The 16,566-nt window shown below is 48.5% G+C and overlaps 3 protein-coding genes across 3 annotated transcripts; all 3 read right to left on the bottom strand.

Annotated features, from left to right (window-relative positions):
• Nucleotides 1–195: 195 nt before the first annotated feature.
• On the bottom strand, nt 196–2,260 carry PEX2_051140 (uncharacterized protein; the record flags this gene model as incomplete). Its single annotated transcript, XM_016742389.1, has 5 exons — nt 196–618; nt 686–1,207; nt 1,260–1,442; nt 1,497–2,143; nt 2,212–2,260. 5 exons carry the CDS (start codon nt 2,258–2,260, stop codon nt 196–198), a joined length of 1,824 nt encoding a protein of 607 aa, XP_016592829.1.
• A 1,795-nt stretch (nt 2,261–4,055) lies between these two features.
• On the bottom strand, nt 4,056–9,811 carry PEX2_051130 (ECM29 family proteasome component; the record flags this gene model as incomplete). Its single annotated transcript, XM_016742388.1, has 3 exons — nt 4,056–4,447; nt 4,539–4,815; nt 4,904–9,811. 3 exons carry the CDS (start codon nt 9,809–9,811, stop codon nt 4,056–4,058), a joined length of 5,577 nt encoding a protein of 1,858 aa, XP_016592828.1.
• Nucleotides 9,812–10,176: 365 nt separating this feature from the next.
• Nucleotides 10,177–16,274, bottom strand: PEX2_051120 (uncharacterized protein; the record flags this gene model as incomplete). Its single annotated transcript, XM_016742387.1, has 7 exons — nt 10,177–10,704; nt 10,767–11,224; nt 11,281–14,542; nt 14,602–14,771; nt 15,443–15,974; nt 16,103–16,163; nt 16,216–16,274. The coding sequence occupies 7 exons, from the start codon at nt 16,272–16,274 to the stop codon at nt 10,177–10,179; spliced, it is 5,070 nt and encodes a 1,689-aa protein (XP_016592827.1).
• Between the last annotated feature and the right edge of the window lie 292 nt (nt 16,275–16,566).

The following is a 16,566-nucleotide window of genomic DNA, read 5'->3' as shown; positions in this document are numbered from 1 at the left end:
GAGCAGTTCCACGGATGATTAAATTCCACATGTTCGTTTCTATACATACAGCCCATATCCATCATCAATCATGCTAACATACAACCCTCATAGTCCATAGTCCCAAAAATACAAATATGCCCTATTAGCGCCAATGCTGTTCAAACCTCCCAAAAACATCCAAAATAAAAATGGAATCAAAACTCCACTATCCAATCAAAACCCGAAATTAACCATCTGAAGTCCCTCCTGGGCCATCAGGTCAGACCAATCCACATCTAAGGTGTGACCCACATGCATGAGTCGCTCCAATTGTCGCTCATAGACAATCTGCAGGATAGCGCGAGTTGTTGCCGCATTGCGACCCATGCCATCTTCCTCGTCTTCCATGCTAGTCATTAATTCCATCGCCATCATCTTCAATCCACTAGCTGATGCCGTAGCGCCTGCTAGGAACAAGGGGAAGACGAGGAAGTGTCGATCAGCGCGTCGAGTGTGTGTAGTTCGCTCGGCTAAGCGCAAGATCTCTCCTACGTGGTGGTCTATTTCTGCATCGGGGGAGAATTCGGACTCGACACGTTGTCCAGGCCACATGCTGCTGTAGGAGAAGAGTTGACAGACATGGTACAGTGTAGCGGACTAGTAAGAGTTAGTTTTGCTTTTTTGTCTTCGAATAGATGGAAAAAGCGAAAGCGGAAAGACTAACCTGCTGCATGATTTCCCGAGACCGCCGCGGGAGATTATCCTGGTGTTGATGCAAGAAGGCAACATCGGGAGATTCCCACAATCTCCCGAAAGCCTGGCGCAGATCGCTTAATTCCTGGGATCTCTTATCGAACTCCTCAAAAGGCACGTTCTGCTTCTCGTGACGAAGCCGACTAGCCAAGAACCCAAGTTGAGCAGCCAGCCGGAATGTGTCGTGGTACAGACGCATGATCACAGGTAGACTCTCATGCTCGTCGGAGTAAATTACACTATAGCCCTCTGGGGCAGAAGGGTAGAGAAGACATTCCGATCCAGGGAGCATCTGGTGATCGATGACGGCTCGTACAAACTCTCCCGTGCCTGCTCCGCTGAACAGGGCGTAGAGGTCGATGTGGCACACCCACCAGAGGATAAATGGGTGAGGTTCTTGGCCATACTTGGCGCGGCGAAGGAAGGCGATGTGAAGGAGACGGGAGATATGGTGAGACCAGAGGTTGGAGCCGTGTGGCTCGGCGGCTGCGATCTGAGGGATGTAAGTATATAGATTGCGAGAAATGACAACTAGAACCGCTTACCTCGTAGATCAGAAGCAGGAAGTGGGTAAGGAACAGTCCGTCGGAAACGAGATCATCGTTGTTCCGAAGGCTGACTTGGAGCGAAGGGAAAGCTTGTTGATAATATTGTAGCGCATCGACATTGTGACCTGTGCCGCTGTGCGAGAGACTAAGGGCTGATACAGCCATCATAGCGTGGGAAAGCTGTGATTCTAGTTAGTAACGGAGATCGTATGCACTAAAGAATGGAATACCTACAGGAGGGAAACGAGTGGCTTCCTGCTCTAGGAAGTCCATGCTAAGAGTCATAAAATGACTGTCAGATCCGGAAGAATCATCCAGTCTAACGTCATGTGGGAACAACTGCCGCCATACGACCTGACGGAAGTGAGAAAAGATCGTAGAATCCTGACTTTGCTGATCAAGCCTCGGGTCCAGGAAAGTCATCTCCTCCACCTTCACATCCGGCGAAGGAAGCGAAGTGAAATTTGGCGAGAGAGACAGATTGCAGAAAGGATCTGAGATCTCCGACGTTGGTGAGATCCTCGTAATCTTCCCACTTGACGGCGAGCGACGAGTAGCGTCTTCAAAAGTCCTCAAAATGACCACATTAGGATCTTCACCTCTCACACTCGAGTCGCCCTTGGTCGCACTCGTAGGGCTACTAGCCACCGAGCTCCTACACTCGCTGGTTGGATTTGATCTAGTTTTCTCAAGTGCATCGTCTGCATACTCTGGCAGGGAGGCGAAACTGTCTGGTGTCATGACGACATGGTACGTGCCTGGACTAAACGCCTCTGCTTTCTTTTCCCGCTCTTCGTCCGAAGTGAGGAGGGAAAAGGGCGGAAGGGAATCGCCGGGAGAGAAATAATCGGTTCTCTCATCATTGGAACCTGGCGAAGTGACTACTCTAGTTAGTACTAAAGAAAAAAAAAGAAAACCCTCTTTAAGTAAAGAAAAAGAAGGTGCTTACGATCCCAAACGACATGGCCATTTGTCTTCACATCGGCCATGCGGCCCATGATACGAGGGGTATCATCGCGAAAGGCTAGGCGTGGGCGATAATCACAAGTATGGCCTAGACGTGTACATTGCTGTCAAGAAGTATAAGTAAATGAGTGGAGATTAGCCAAAGCGTGAAGAATGCATACATTACATTGCGGGTGTCCTTCATCACATTTGACTAGGGAATGTGTGTCAGCCACGGAATTGAGACCTCCGGAACAGAGTTATCCAAAGTCAGTCCCTTACCCTTTCGGCTCTGGAAAAAAGAAAAAGAAAAATGACCAATTAATCAACTGTTTTTCGTATTTAAGAAAAACACCCAAAAAAACTCACTCGGCATGTCCTAGATGAAATAAGTGTGAATTCAAGGTCGAGTGGAAATATAGAGACGATCACTTACCAGCAACCGGTACGAGATCGCGGAGGCAATCGGATGCGCGGTGGAGCGATCAAGGTCTTTTCGGATTTGGCAAAGGCATCAAAAAGATCTTCCTTGGGAGCAATGATGGGTAACCGCAGAGGAGGTTTCCCAGAGACTTTGCTCCGTCTGTTTTGCATGACCAGACTGGTCGTCATAAGGCTATGTTATGATCAGTTGATGTACGGACAGGCTGAATTGGAATAAACTTACTAGGGTACTCCGGTATAATATATATTAAAGGTTCAATTGAGGGAAGAAAAGAGAAAGCTAAAGAAAGAAAAGAATATGGGGGAAGGTAAATTAATAGAAAAAAGAAGTTATAACATAGAAGATAGAGGGGGGGGAAAGGAAAGAGAAAGGCTAGATGTATGTTCCCATCAGAAAAATGCATAGGTTCATGGGCGCAGTATTTTGGACGGGTGGCGGGAATAAGGGAAAATAAAATTATAATATTTTATAATATTCTATGTTCTATATTATATTATTTATATGAATATATGAATATGTGAATATTTGATTTATTCAAATTATTCGTCTCGTTTATTTGGAAAAAAAAAGCAGACTATAGAGAGCTAAGGGGAGAGAAAAGGCGAAGGGGAAAAAATAGTAAGAAAAAAAAAAAAAGGGTGGAAACAAAAAAGCCAAAAAACAAGGAAAAAAAAGAGAGACAAAATAAATAAATAAATGGCATGCAGATGCCAACCATGTGGACAACTCTTGGAAGTTACTATTATTACCCTTAGCAAGGGTTGTCACGGACTAAGGGGAACTAGGGCACAGAGAGAGATAGTGAGATAGTGAGATAGTGAGAGATGGATAGGGGAAGTGAGAGAAAAAAAGACGGGAAGGGGCTGGCTGAAGCCACGTCGAGATGAACTATGAGGAAATCAGGGCTTATCCCTTTGAATCGGAGCCGAAGAATGAGCTCAATTAGGAATCTACATAAGAAGAGCGTCTGGGGAAACTAAAGTCTCGATCGGCCCGGACCCCCGGTCTGGATCGACTTGCTGAGGTGAAAATCGAAGAGATCACACTTTTGGCCCAATTGGGTCAAGTTTGGACTAGTGTAGACTGGTTCGGACAGGTTTAGACATTTTGGGACTCTCCGCATTCCAAACGGACTTGGCCGAGACTTAAGCGAGTGGCGCAGACTTGGGAGCATTTTCTTACAGGAATTTTAACTTGTCTATGGCTTTTTTACGGAGTCGACTGTTTCCCTCGGGAATCACTTCCCATTGGTACGATTACTATTAGCCCTCGTATCGAACCCCCCGTAAAATATAGCCCAAAAAAGTTAAGAAATAAGCATCATTCATGATCGACCTGTAAATAAAATAAAATCAACTCAAACCCAAACCCAAACCCAAAAAATCCCAAACCACGTGGGATTCTTAATTCGGGAAAGCTAGGGCCTCGTCCAAAAGACGCTGTACCGGTCCGGATCGCTCACTGGCTCTCCACTCACGAACTCGGACGATAAGTGTGTCAGGCACACCCGCTTGGGCATGCGAGCATAGTTTCAGGTACGCCAGAATGGCCTCTGCACGACCCTTGCGGATGGCCTCGACAGACCCGTCAACTTCCCCCGTGAGAATCTTCTCCGCGAGAGCAGTCAAGGGTACGGCCATTTCCTCACCGGAGGCATCCGGTAAAGCGATCCACTGATCCACTCGTGTAAAGAACGCCCGGAGCTCATCGTAGCCCGTGCTCACGACCTGTCGTCCACCAAGGTGGAGGATTTGAACCAGCGGACCGGTCACCTGGTCCACGTACTTTCCCAACACTGTGGTTAGTGTTAGCAAGGAACGACGCTAGGGGCTTCCCACAATTTGAGGTGTAATTTTAGGGGGGGATTTAGGGGGATTTAGACTGACCTTCACCCGAACCGGCGGTGGGGTTGAAACATTGCAGGAGACATTGTACACACGCCGCAAGGGTGTCATCTTGGGTCGAGCCGCGCCCATTCCTCGAGTCTATCTCCATCTGGTCTTGGTCCTGGTTTTGCATCTCTTCCACCACCCCCGGAATAATCTTTAATGCGTCCGCCATGAAATTGAGTTCCTTGCGGGCCTGTGCGATCTCGCCCATTGCGCGCAGTCCATGCGGCCGGTAGAGGAGGTTAGCTCGCTTCGCTTCGCGAACCGTAATGGTCTGACATGCGTTAGCCTCAGTTGCATGGTTCGAACCCTTTGGACTCGTAATTAGAATCATGGGAAAGTGGCGACATATCAGCCCATACCTTCATTAAGTTCCTCAACTCATCATTGGCTTGCCACAACTTCTGAGCTTGCCCACTAAATTTCACTAGTGCCTTAAGCACCACTTCTTTACCTTCCCATGTCTTCCCCGCCAGAGCGCGCTCCAATACTGGCCAAACCAATTGAGCGGTCGGGAGGTCAATCTCCGCGTCTAGCGATAAAACTGCTTGCGCAATCGCCCGGGCGGCCGTGTGCTTGATAGCCCAGCGGGGGGAATCCAGATTGTCCGAAACGAGCCCCACAATCTCGCGAATGTAAAGCGATACGGCACGCGATCCACCAACGTTATCTTGCCATGTCTTCTCAAACTGCTCTTTCACATGTTCGTCACCATCGTGTTTACAGACAAAGACGAACGGCAAGGCGCTCGCCGCAAATGCCATGAACCGATCGTTGGACAGTTTGGATGCCGAGTACAGGATCTCGCCGGAGATCACGCGTGGCGTGGCATCCTCGGCTGTCAGATAAAGGTTTTTGGCATACTCAAAGGTCTTGAGAACCCGATCGTCCGAAGCGAGCCGCAGCAGATAACCCATGGAGGAGCAGTACGAGGCGCTGACCGTGTCGTTTCGGTCCACCACGTACTTGGTGAGGATTTGGATAAATCGGTCGGCGTATGGGCGGAAGACCAAGTTTTTCATGCTAAGCAGCACCAGAACGCGGCTGCAACCCACCTTTGACGGCAGGCCCACGGCCGACCGAAGCACATCTTCGAGTCTCTGTGCCATTTCATCGAGATTGCTTTCATCCAGGTTGTCAATCAGATACCGCTCAATCACCTCCATCATAGGTGATGTGCGGATGCTGGACAGGCGCATTTTGTCAATCTCTTGACCGGTGAGACCATATTTGTCGGCATTGAGGTGGACGTAGTTGACAGCCTGTGGCTCTAGAGAGCTCAACGCACTCAGGAACTTCTCCAGCATATTGGGAACATGTGGGCGCAGTAAGTTGCCAGGGCTCTTTTTGATCATTGAGATAAGAGCACCAATGGCATATCCTTGCACCTCTTCCACGCTAGAATCTAGTCCCTTATCGCTCAGAAGGAAGGGGATCGCACTTTTGAGTAGAGTACCTGCGCGCTTTTCCGTGCCACTCGTCTCGAGTGTGCGGATGACCGAATTGGTAATGGTTTGACAGAGCTTCAGCGCGGCAGTGCGGACAGACTCCTTGATATCGTCCAGTAATTTGAAAGCCTTGCTGTAAATCTCATCGAGATACTGGGCGTACTTTTCCGGGCGGCGACCCTGAATCAAGTCTGCCACGGCAGCACAACTTGCTTGCCGAACACGCCATTCTCGACCAGCTAGAACGCTCTTGAGTAGATCTTGCATGATATCATCAAAGTGGGTATCGATGACAACAGTAGGGTCCTTAACTAGTGCTTGCCAGATTGTGTTCATAGATCTTTGCACGTTCGGGTTGGGGTCGAACCGGTAACGGAAAAGCTTGGGATAAATCTTAGGGTTTTTCGCTAGATAGCCATCGACGCTAGAATCAGAGAAGATGCTGCTGATTCCAAAGCGGCCAAATGCCGCACGGTTCGTCCAAATAGCATTGTTTGAAGCCAGTGACATAAACCGGTAGACCAGAGTGGGGTCACCAGCCTCGGCAGCAAGGTTCATGATATCCTTGTAGGTGTTGACAGACGACCCTTCACCGGTGGGGAGGGCCCCAGGCTCAAATAGCTGGGTATCGGCATCAATCTTGCCACCCCCGAGATTGGGGCCAGTCGAGGTGAATGACTCGACCAGGTCTTGGACCAGATCGTCTTTCAGGGATTGGTCACCGATCTCATATACAAGGCTAAGTCCGTGCGCTCCAGTCTCCTGCACCACCTCGTCCCGGTTTCCAAGGAGGCTGCTGAAAGTAGCTTGGCACTTACGCAGTCGCTCTTGCATTTCCTGCATGTGACCGCAGTTCTTAACCAGGGACAGCAGCCAGATTGCAGACGCCTTCCGCAGAGATGGCTTGGGCGCAATGCAATCGGCAATAACCTTGTCACAGATGACTGAAAATACCGAGCGCGGGACGTCTGAGCGAGGGAACTCTGCATCGATGTCGAAGTCTTGGATAAGAGCGCGAGAATCCCAACCAACAGCAACATTGCTCAAGGCCTCGCCCACAGTGAACTGAACTTCGGGACTGCGGATTTCATGTAGACTGTAGAGTGAACTCAGGAAATCGTTGAACAAGGTACTATCCGAACCAGATCGGGAAAAGGTCATAGTCAACAGCCCCAGAGAACTGATAGGGATTTGATTCTCGGTTTTGGCGTCGCGCGATAATTTTTCCAGTATCTTTTTCCAGCCATCTTCGGTGATAATATCAAGAGACAGCACGCCAGATAGACTTAGCTGTCCGATCGCCTCTTGGGCGGTCCTTTGAAGCAGAGTATCCCGGGAAACATCTAGAATATCAAAGAGAGTCTCAATAAACTGCTTGATTTGTGCTTCTGGGGCTCGGTTCACTAGACCACGGTACGCAAGTCGAGTCAACAAATACGAGAGTGCTAAAATCGCCCCACGGGCTCGCATGACCTCTGAGCCAATAGCGGTATTCCATGTTTGGATGGTAGCAGTCAGTTGAGTGATGAAACTCTTCAGTTGCTCTTCTGAGAAGGCAGGATGCGAAACCAGAATTCCAAATGCTCGAGCAGTAATACCCTGGTTTTCTTGATTGTTGCTGCAAATAGGCTCCATCAAGGATGCCGCACGCGAGATCAAGTTTTCAACAACGTCATTGGGTGCCAGCGAGCAGATTTCCACGAAATGAACACCACATTGCCGCAGGCCTTCACGCTCGCCGGTTACCAGACCTTCAAGGGTACCAGACAAAAATGCCAAAACAGATTCCTTTGCAGACTCTCGAATGTACTTTCTCACGGCTGAGCGGGCTTCCACGCTGGTGGAGAGGAGCACTTCTAGCTTATTGTCCCAATCTTCTTCTAAATCTGCAGCAACCCCCGAGGCTGAGAATGCCTCCCAGAGCAAGGTATTTCGAAGGAATGAGATGGCAGGCATAAATGAACCTTTGTAGGGACCAGACAGAAGTTGAGACGCGGACAAAGCCTGAACGTTCAAATGTTCCTCTTGCCCTCCCGAACCAAACAGGAAACGAGTAGCCTCGTTGAACTTTGGGAAGTCGAACCAGGATTCGTCGCGAACTGGGGCTGCCGCGGAAGCTGACCATTTCCCATCCTTGGCAGGATTGAGGAGCCGGTACCAGTAAGGATGAAGGCCTTTCTTTCCTTCCTCAACGATTTCTTGTTGTCTTTCTGGGCCTCTTGCAATGGCCATCAAATCAATCCAACGCGCGACCACATCGCCAAATGGCAAGAATCGATTCGCAAAACGCACTGCGGCGTACTGAACACCTCGCGCAGCACGGTAACCAGTGTCGGGATCGATATCGCCAGGCTGCATGCTCATCTGACGGACCAGGAATGGACGCAGCTGGTCCTGGAAGGTCTTGTCGTGGCTGTCCAATGAAGAATTGAGAATGCTTCCTAGTGCCTGGTCGATGCTGACGAATATCTGAGGACTCGAGTCATCAGCACTCAAGGAAGCAAAGAGCCATCGGACCAGGTCAAATTCGAAGTTCTCTACAGCATCGGCTTGGGACATAAAATCGACTTTGGGGACCATGATACCAATACTCTCGTATGCAAGGCCTCGCAGGCTGAGATCTGTTGTGGGTAGTTTCTGTCCACTAGCTGCCGGACTAGGCCATCCTTGAGATTGAATGAAATCCCTCAGTCCTGCGATAAGTTTGGGCGCGATTTGTTTAAGATCAGATGGTGTGCCCATACGAACAACCCAAGTAGTAAATGTAAAAATCTGGGTCCGTAGTTTCGACGCTTGTAGCCCCTGAGAGGATCTAGCAGAGTCTGAAAGGAGCCCATCTTCAATGAGTCTCATTATCCGCTGGGGGTCTGCAGTAGCTTTGATGGACTTCCCCAGGAATACGAGGAGCTTCACTTGGAGTGGAGGACGCACGGGAGGAGCACCACCGGTGCCGAAATACAAATCATACAACTCCTGCACAACATCGGGATTTTCAATATCCGCAGCAAATCGCTTCAGAGTCTCATCTCCAAGATCAGCAAGGCGGGAGTTGGCATCAGCAGAAGCGATCAGTGAAGGCAGGAATCGGTGTGGATCCTCGAAGGCACCGCTTCCGATGAATCGAAGGGCAGTAACTTTCGTCTCGGTCAGATTCAAGCCACCATCGGTAGAAGGGTTCCATGTCTCATTTCCGGGGGCACCCTTGTTCAAGAAGCTATACTCGTCCGGAGATAGACCTGGACATGTTGAAGTTTCCCTGGCGCCAGGGGTAAGAAGTAACAACTTCGCCAGCCAAAAGGACAAGAATTGGGTATCTTCGTCTGATAGACCGAGTCGGGCCTTCAGGCGCTGATCTTCTTCACTGCCCTTTGATGGCAGCTTGAGAAGTGGCAATAGACGCAAGACCAGATTAAATACGATAGCACCCTGAGTGGGTGACGTTCCGATCTTCGAAATACCCTGGAGCAAGGGCAATAGGATTTCGACTCTGGCTTCGGAACCGAGGCGATCAATACCTTGCTGGGCATAGATGAGATCAAAGTGTCTGATCAATTGAGATTTTTGCTCTTTGAACTGCTTCAATAATGCTGCCACGGGCAGCTGAATAGAGGGGGATTTGACTCGGGTGTTGACATGCTGGCAGACCGAGATGATTTTGTTGCGCACCTCCACGCTGTCTGACCCAAGCTTCAGCAACAAAGGAGGCAGATATGTTCCAAGTAGAGACTGAAGCTTCTCATCTGTGTCTGCCATGGCAATTCTGAATTCCACCTTGCCTATCAGGCTCAACTCGCGAGCCTCAGGACTCGGTGAGTCCGCCATAATGAAAATATTTTGCAGAAGAGATATTTCAGGGTAGCATCAAATTGACACAATGGGGAAAAACACGGAGATGACCAGATTTATAAATGAATAAATGATATAGGCAACTGCACTCACGTCACCGCCATCAAGTGAACAGTATGGGGGGCACCTGCCCAGGTGGTCCATCGATTAGTCAGGATATGATTAGTCACTTTCTTGGCAGGGGCCATCTATATCTGGCAGCTGCGATCAGAAATGAAGTCACATGGATGAGTCTACAAGACATATGTATGTAAGAAAAGAGGGAAGAATAAGCAAGTGAACATTTAGTCTACCTCATAATAAGACCTAACATGTTCTAAATTACAGTAAATATCCGTGTCTCAACGCTCCATTCTTTGCTCAGCGGCTTCGCCTCTCAAGAATCGATTAACCTCCCTTTCTGCCTCAGCTGAAGGTTCAGTGCTATCTTTCTGCTTAGTATTTCCAAAGAGACATTGCCAAAGATCGTCCTTCTTCACCATCTCGCCACCTACGGAGCCGCGTTGCATCAGGGTTGTGAGAGTGGCATCTTGTAGTTCCATCGAGTTGGCAGATTCAATGGCCTCTTCAGTGACACTATCACCGTCGGCAGGAGTTTTCGAGAGTGCTTTATTGGCTTGCTTCTCTTTCTCCATGATGTGAGCCAGGCGTCGGGTTACTGAGATCTCATATATGGATTCTTCCACCGTGCCGGAGACAAGGTACATCCATACTGTTGTTGGTCGATTTTGGCCAATACGATGCACCCGCGCAATGACCTGGAGCTCGATTGCCGTGTTGATGAGTGGTTCGCATAGAAAGACATGGGTTGCAACGATCAAATTCAGTCCGGATGACTGTGCTTTGCCATAAAAACAAAAGCACTCAATCTAGGTTAGAAATCGTCAGCGTATTCATTTTTTTCAAGTGAGGGATAGTCCGGGCCGCTTACAGCCGGGTCTGTTTTGAACTTCTCAATTCCATTCGGAGAGTCAATACTGGTGGTGACGATTCCATGGACTTTAAATGCGGCCTGTACTTGCGACGCAAAGGTTGCGTATTGAGAGAAGATGATCGACTTTGCGCCAGGGTCGTGCTCCCGCAGCCATAAGATGTGGCGGGCCAACGTGTCAATCTTTACTCCGAAACAGTGCTCCAAGTCAATTTTCTTGATCTCATTAAGATGGCTGGAGCTGATGTCACTGTAAATTGCATTCTGAGAATGACCTTCGTGGTCCAATTTGACATGTGTCTTTTCCTCTTGTGCAACTAGCTCCTGTGGCTTGTATGTGATCTGATGGAAATCATTACGCTTCAACGTTTTCTTGCATATTGGGCAATTTTGGTGTTGAGCCCACCATAGTCGCAAGCAGTCAGTACAATACTTGTGACCACAAACAGTCAACACACCTGCATGAATGGTCAGTCCGCGTGCAAAGGATACATACAGAGAAAGGAATACTCACCAACTTCGAAGGTCGATCGGCAGACAATGCACTCTCGATCGTTACTGTCGGAGGTAGCACCATCTTTTAAGTGAATAAGATATCTTGCTTTGGACTTGAGAGATGCAATCTTTTCTTCGGTGACTCCCTCTTGCCCCAACCTCAGGCTAAAGGCGGATTCATCTAGCGGCTTGCCTGCACTTTCCTCGTCGTATGGGGCCACCGTATCCGAAATTTGCTGCAGGTGACGATAATACTCCAGTCGATTGTTCATGGTGTCGCGGAACATTTCGACTTCTCTATTCAGTTTGCTCGATACTTTCAGTTGCTCGGCGATCATTTGACCGGCATTTTTCAAGACCATTTCGACGATTTCATGCTCAGCACGGGCACGCGAATTGCCCGAGCCGGCTTGCCACTCCAGCGATGTCACAAGTTTGCGAAGCTCACTGACAATGCTACGGAGCGATCCAAGATCAGGATCAGGCATAAGCTGACTGCGAGTTTCCATTATCTTGAGGAATAGTTGTGGAGCGGGCCCCTCACCTTTTTGGGCCTGGACGATTCCGGCTTTGGCTTCGTGGGAAATGAGAGTGTTCGTGTGACCGGTGAGAGCGTCATGGCGGTCGCTGTATATTGACCTCAAGGCTTCCATGTAGACATACATCTCATCTTGATGTTTTGTTGACCGCTCATACTCATCGCCCTCCAGCATTGCTTCTTCTTCCTGGTCAATGAGCGACTGAGAGACTAGTTTGGTCATGACATCCCGCCATTCCTTGTATTGCTCAGCATGCTTGTTCAGAGCGTCGCAGAAATCTTCAAACTTGCTGAGCAGATTGTATGACTCGACTCCTTTGCTGTAAAGATGGGGATTCATTTTCGGGATGTTCACGAAATCTCTGTCTCGTGCCTTAATCTTGATTTCTTTCATGTAGCGCTCGACTTTCCGGGAAATATCAGTCAACATCTCCTTGCGAATGACCTTTGCGGCCTCGTAAGCCTCCTCTTCGCGTTTCTCAAGCGCTTTAAACTCATCTGAATCTGGCTGGGTCAAATTTGGATCACTTTTGATTTGATAATATCCATTCGCAGTGAAGAACACTGCAATATGCTGGACCTCGAGTGCAGCTCGAAGCTTCAGTCGGCACTGGCCGAGGCGACTGTTATTGTCTGGATCTTTGTCCTCTTCGTTTTGATCATCATCCTTGTCATCCGGATTGACGACTCCTAGAGTCTCCCCGTTATTGTCATCGGTAGCACCTTTGATCTTTAGTAGGCGCAGTTGCTCCCTGCTGTCTTCGACCAGCTGAGTGGCATGGTCCAGTGCTTTCTGCCAAATAACGAGGGCTTCTTGGCGGCGTTTTGCATTCTCTAGAAGCTGGCCTCGTCGAAGTTGAGATAAAAGGAGCGATCGTTCTTCCGTACGTATAGCCCCCTCGTTGGTCTCAGTCATGGCTTCCAGAACCTGGGCTACAGTCCGCAAAGGACCAGAGCCTGAGCCTAAATTTCGGTTATGGAAAGAAACCTCGGGATAGAGACACGCTTGGCGGAGTCTAGTCAACCAAGTACGCATTTTCTCGACAATTACAGGATCTTCGGGGTCCCAGTCTCCTCGAAGGGGGGCACCCACGGCGTTCAACCCACATTCTTCGCACATTTGCTCAAAAAGTTGAGCGTACTTCTGTTCTTCTATAGCAGTGAAGGGAGTAGTGATAACAATGCGTTTCTGAGGTGGTAGGCGAAGCTCATCCAATAACTGACCTTTCCTATGCCGAAGAGCGATTGTGTTTATGATTTTTGCCAAAACTGGACCGAAACACACACACAATCTTCTCCACAAAGAGGCTGAAAAGCAGAACGGCTCATAATGAAGGAAAAGAAGAAGACCAAACAGGTCGTCTATGTTTCTGCGCAGTGGGGTACCAGTCACAGCCCAAGCAATCTCTCGAGGGATCAAGCGAGCTACTTTCGCCGCATTGCTGACTCCGCTCTCAATCATCTGAGCCTCATCCAGACATACCCGCCACCATGAGAGGCGAACTAGTGGTGTCTTCCTTTGTACGAACCGCTTTTCGTGCCGTAGGGATCGCTGCGGAGCAGCACCCACATAGTGGATTTCTTTCGCGATGACATTGTAGGTGGTCAGAACAACATCGAACTCGGCAAGCTCGTCGGCGATCATGTCGTCGGTTATTTGTTTCCCACGTTTGATTCCATTGTAATGATGTACACGCAGAGTGGGAGCATGCTCTTCCAACTCTTGTTTCCATTGCTCAAGAATCGCGGGGGGTGTGATGATCAAAGTGGCACCAGTAGGTTTCAATCCGTCGGGATCAGCCTTCATGGGCTGCGACTCTCGCTTGTTCAGACTTATCAACGCAATCACTTCGACTGTCTTGCCCAACCCCATTTCCTCTGCAAGTACTCCACCTTTCAGATTATATGCGGCATCGTGCCACTCAGAAAGATCAGTCGTCAGAATCATGAAAAGATGGCTGAAGTAGTAGGTTCGTCCATCGGCATCTTTCGTGGAATTGAAAGACGCTGGAAGGTCACTTTTGGGAAGTGCTTCGATGGGCATAATTTCGCCATTTGGCCCGACTTCTCTTCCTTCTCTTTGTAAAAGCCAGCGAACAGCTCTTCTCTGGAACGGGAATAGCTTGCAATTTAAATCAGGGCATTTGATATTCGTCGAACTCTCTGTGACCTTGGGAACGTGAACATTATTGTAGAAATCCCGGGGAGACCATTGTTGAGGTGTTCCCAGCATTTTATCACGATATTCGTGTGGTTTGGTCAATGCTGACGGGCGAACACATTTTTCCTGCAGCACATATCTTGTAAATGCTTCCATATCCGCTTCCGTCAAACGGTTTAAAGCTGGAGCCTCGATAGAATCACTCCAAAGAACTACCGTCTCGAGAGTAAAAGTTGCTCCATCTGGTAAGGCACACAGATGCGCTTGGTAACAGGCTGTAGGCACATCATTGAAGAACTGGTCCACGTGAGGTAGTTTGCTGGCGGCCTGAAGTTGTCCAAGGAGATCAAATAGGCGCAAGTCCTCGCATGGATATATCAGCAATTCTTCTTCATCGAGACTAGATATTTCCAGTTCCATGCGATTGGGTTCACCATCGGCTGAGTCTGGTTGTCGCGTGTTGTTCAGATCATCGTCGAGAAAATGAACGCTTCGAACATCTAGGAGTATAGGAACGCGGGAGGTGGAGAGGTTTGAATAGAAAGACCTTTTGTATTTGCGCGTGCTCGTATGCGGGGGTTTCTGCAAAGGGGAATAGATCAGCCGTTTTGCTCTATAGCGAGATTCAAGTGGCAACCTACCATGCGCAATGTCAACCGTGCCAATGGAATGTAGCCCTGAGGAATCCCTGTCGCTGATATGCCATTCTCCTGTGTTAGACTCCTTGGGCTTCCTTTAGTAGTCTTGCGCCGCTTGGTGAGAGGCTCATCGCATTGCTGGAATATGGGGTATAGAGACTCGAGAGTCGCGTCTAGAAAAACAAGAGGTGTCAGTGCTTCAGTTTCGTCAAGACAATCATCAAACAAGAAAAAAATACCTGGTAATTCGATATCTTCTACGACCACACTCATTTTGAAAACCACAGCCTATCCTGTCGCCACAATGGAGAGCTGACATGAAGAGAGAATGCGACTCGGAAAGATGGGGCTGTCCTCTTATCGCAGCGATCACGGGAAGATAAGACAGGAGCTAATCCCCGGCTAAATGCAACTCCGGCTAAAATTGGTATACCAAGACTACAATAGCTTAGGTAGGTCTCAACATACTACGTCCAGCTGTCTGTGATCCATGACACGACTAAAATCTATGATATCTATTTCATATGATAATAGCTATGCTGATACTAAGTGTATGATGATTCACTATGTAAACATATCTGGATGTTTCCGGTGTTCTAAGTGAATATATACTTTGAACCGCACCAAGCTACACTGGAGAGTATCAAGTTTCCGCATTCGCGAATAAAACCCGTGTATTTATGACAGGAGATACACAAACATGCTTCTGCCTTGTGCAAATACTCCCACTAAACTTACGACATTGAAAAAAACCCCGTAATATCTTTAAGGAAGAGGCAATCCCTCAAATTACAGCGAAATAGACCTCAAAAAGCCCCAACCTTATCATCATGGCAAAACGGACATGCCGTGAAGTACTCTGCCAGTCCCACCTGGATCTGCCATTTCGCAAAGCAAGAAAGGCAAGAGAAAGACTGAACAACACGAACTCTCGTAGACGCCGACTGAGGCAACCACCTATGCGAAAGCAGCACAAGATCGGTAGCAAGCCCGGGGGTTTCTTGAACCAGTCTCTCGAATGCCTTCTTCTCGCGCAGCTCCCTCCTGTGTTTCTGACAAACGGCAACGACCACATCCCGGAGACCTCGATCCGACTTTGGTGTTGTTTTGTATGCTTCAAAAGCAGCAGTCAAGAATTCGTCCGAGTTCCAGTGGTCTTGAGCGAGAGTGACGAAGGTTAATTTTGCTTGGATTTTGAGATATTCTACCTGAAATCTGTCGGCGATTGAGTATACTTTGACATTGAACAACATAGGACACATTTGATGGTCGGATTGGTTGATATCGTAATGTAGGCCGTAGAATGAGCGTATCATGGCTTCAACGATGCGTGGATGTTCGTCTTTTATTTCGAAAACATGAGGCTCTTCGCTTTCCTGAAACCCTTAAAGTCAGCTGAGCCTGGGGATAATAGAGCTTAGGCTCTGGGGAGACTTGCACTGGGAACGTCGGAGAAGAACAGGCAGAAAGTTTCGGATCGGCTGCAGACTACGAGTCTGTGTACTTTCAAGGCTTGGTCTGTGGTGTAAATTGTGAGGTCGGAGAAGATTCCTGTGGGATAAAATCTGTGTCTTGTCAGTTCTCTCGTCCCTATAGTGTGTAGACCCAAGAACTTACTCCCCTAGTCGGTGGACAAATTGATCAGTACCCTCGACGCTGTAGGAAGTAAGTTCCATTATGAGGCCGCGTTGAAGAGAGGTTTGACGTGAAAGGGATGAGAAGGGACCAGTAAAATATGCGAAGAAGTAAAAAAGAACCCAAATTTGTTGGGGGCAACAACGACGAGAAGTTCAGATGCTTTTTATCCTCACTGCCATGAATGAATGTCTAGGACCTTGTCTCATCTCCGATTTAGACTTATTTGTTTCAAAAAGAAATAACCACTCTTTGATTTCCTACTCTATCATAATAACTCACTATTGGCGCTACTCTATCATGACGCATTGTATCCCACCTCCGTGTCCCAAA

Source organism: Penicillium expansum, assembly GCF_000769745.1.
Source record: "Penicillium expansum strain MD-8 chromosome Unknown contig167, whole genome shotgun sequence".
NCBI classification, from domain to species: domain Eukaryota; kingdom Fungi; phylum Ascomycota; class Eurotiomycetes; order Eurotiales; family Aspergillaceae; genus Penicillium; species Penicillium expansum.
Note: the sequence above shows the minus strand (reverse complement) of the source record. Positions and strands in the feature narration are given on the sequence as shown.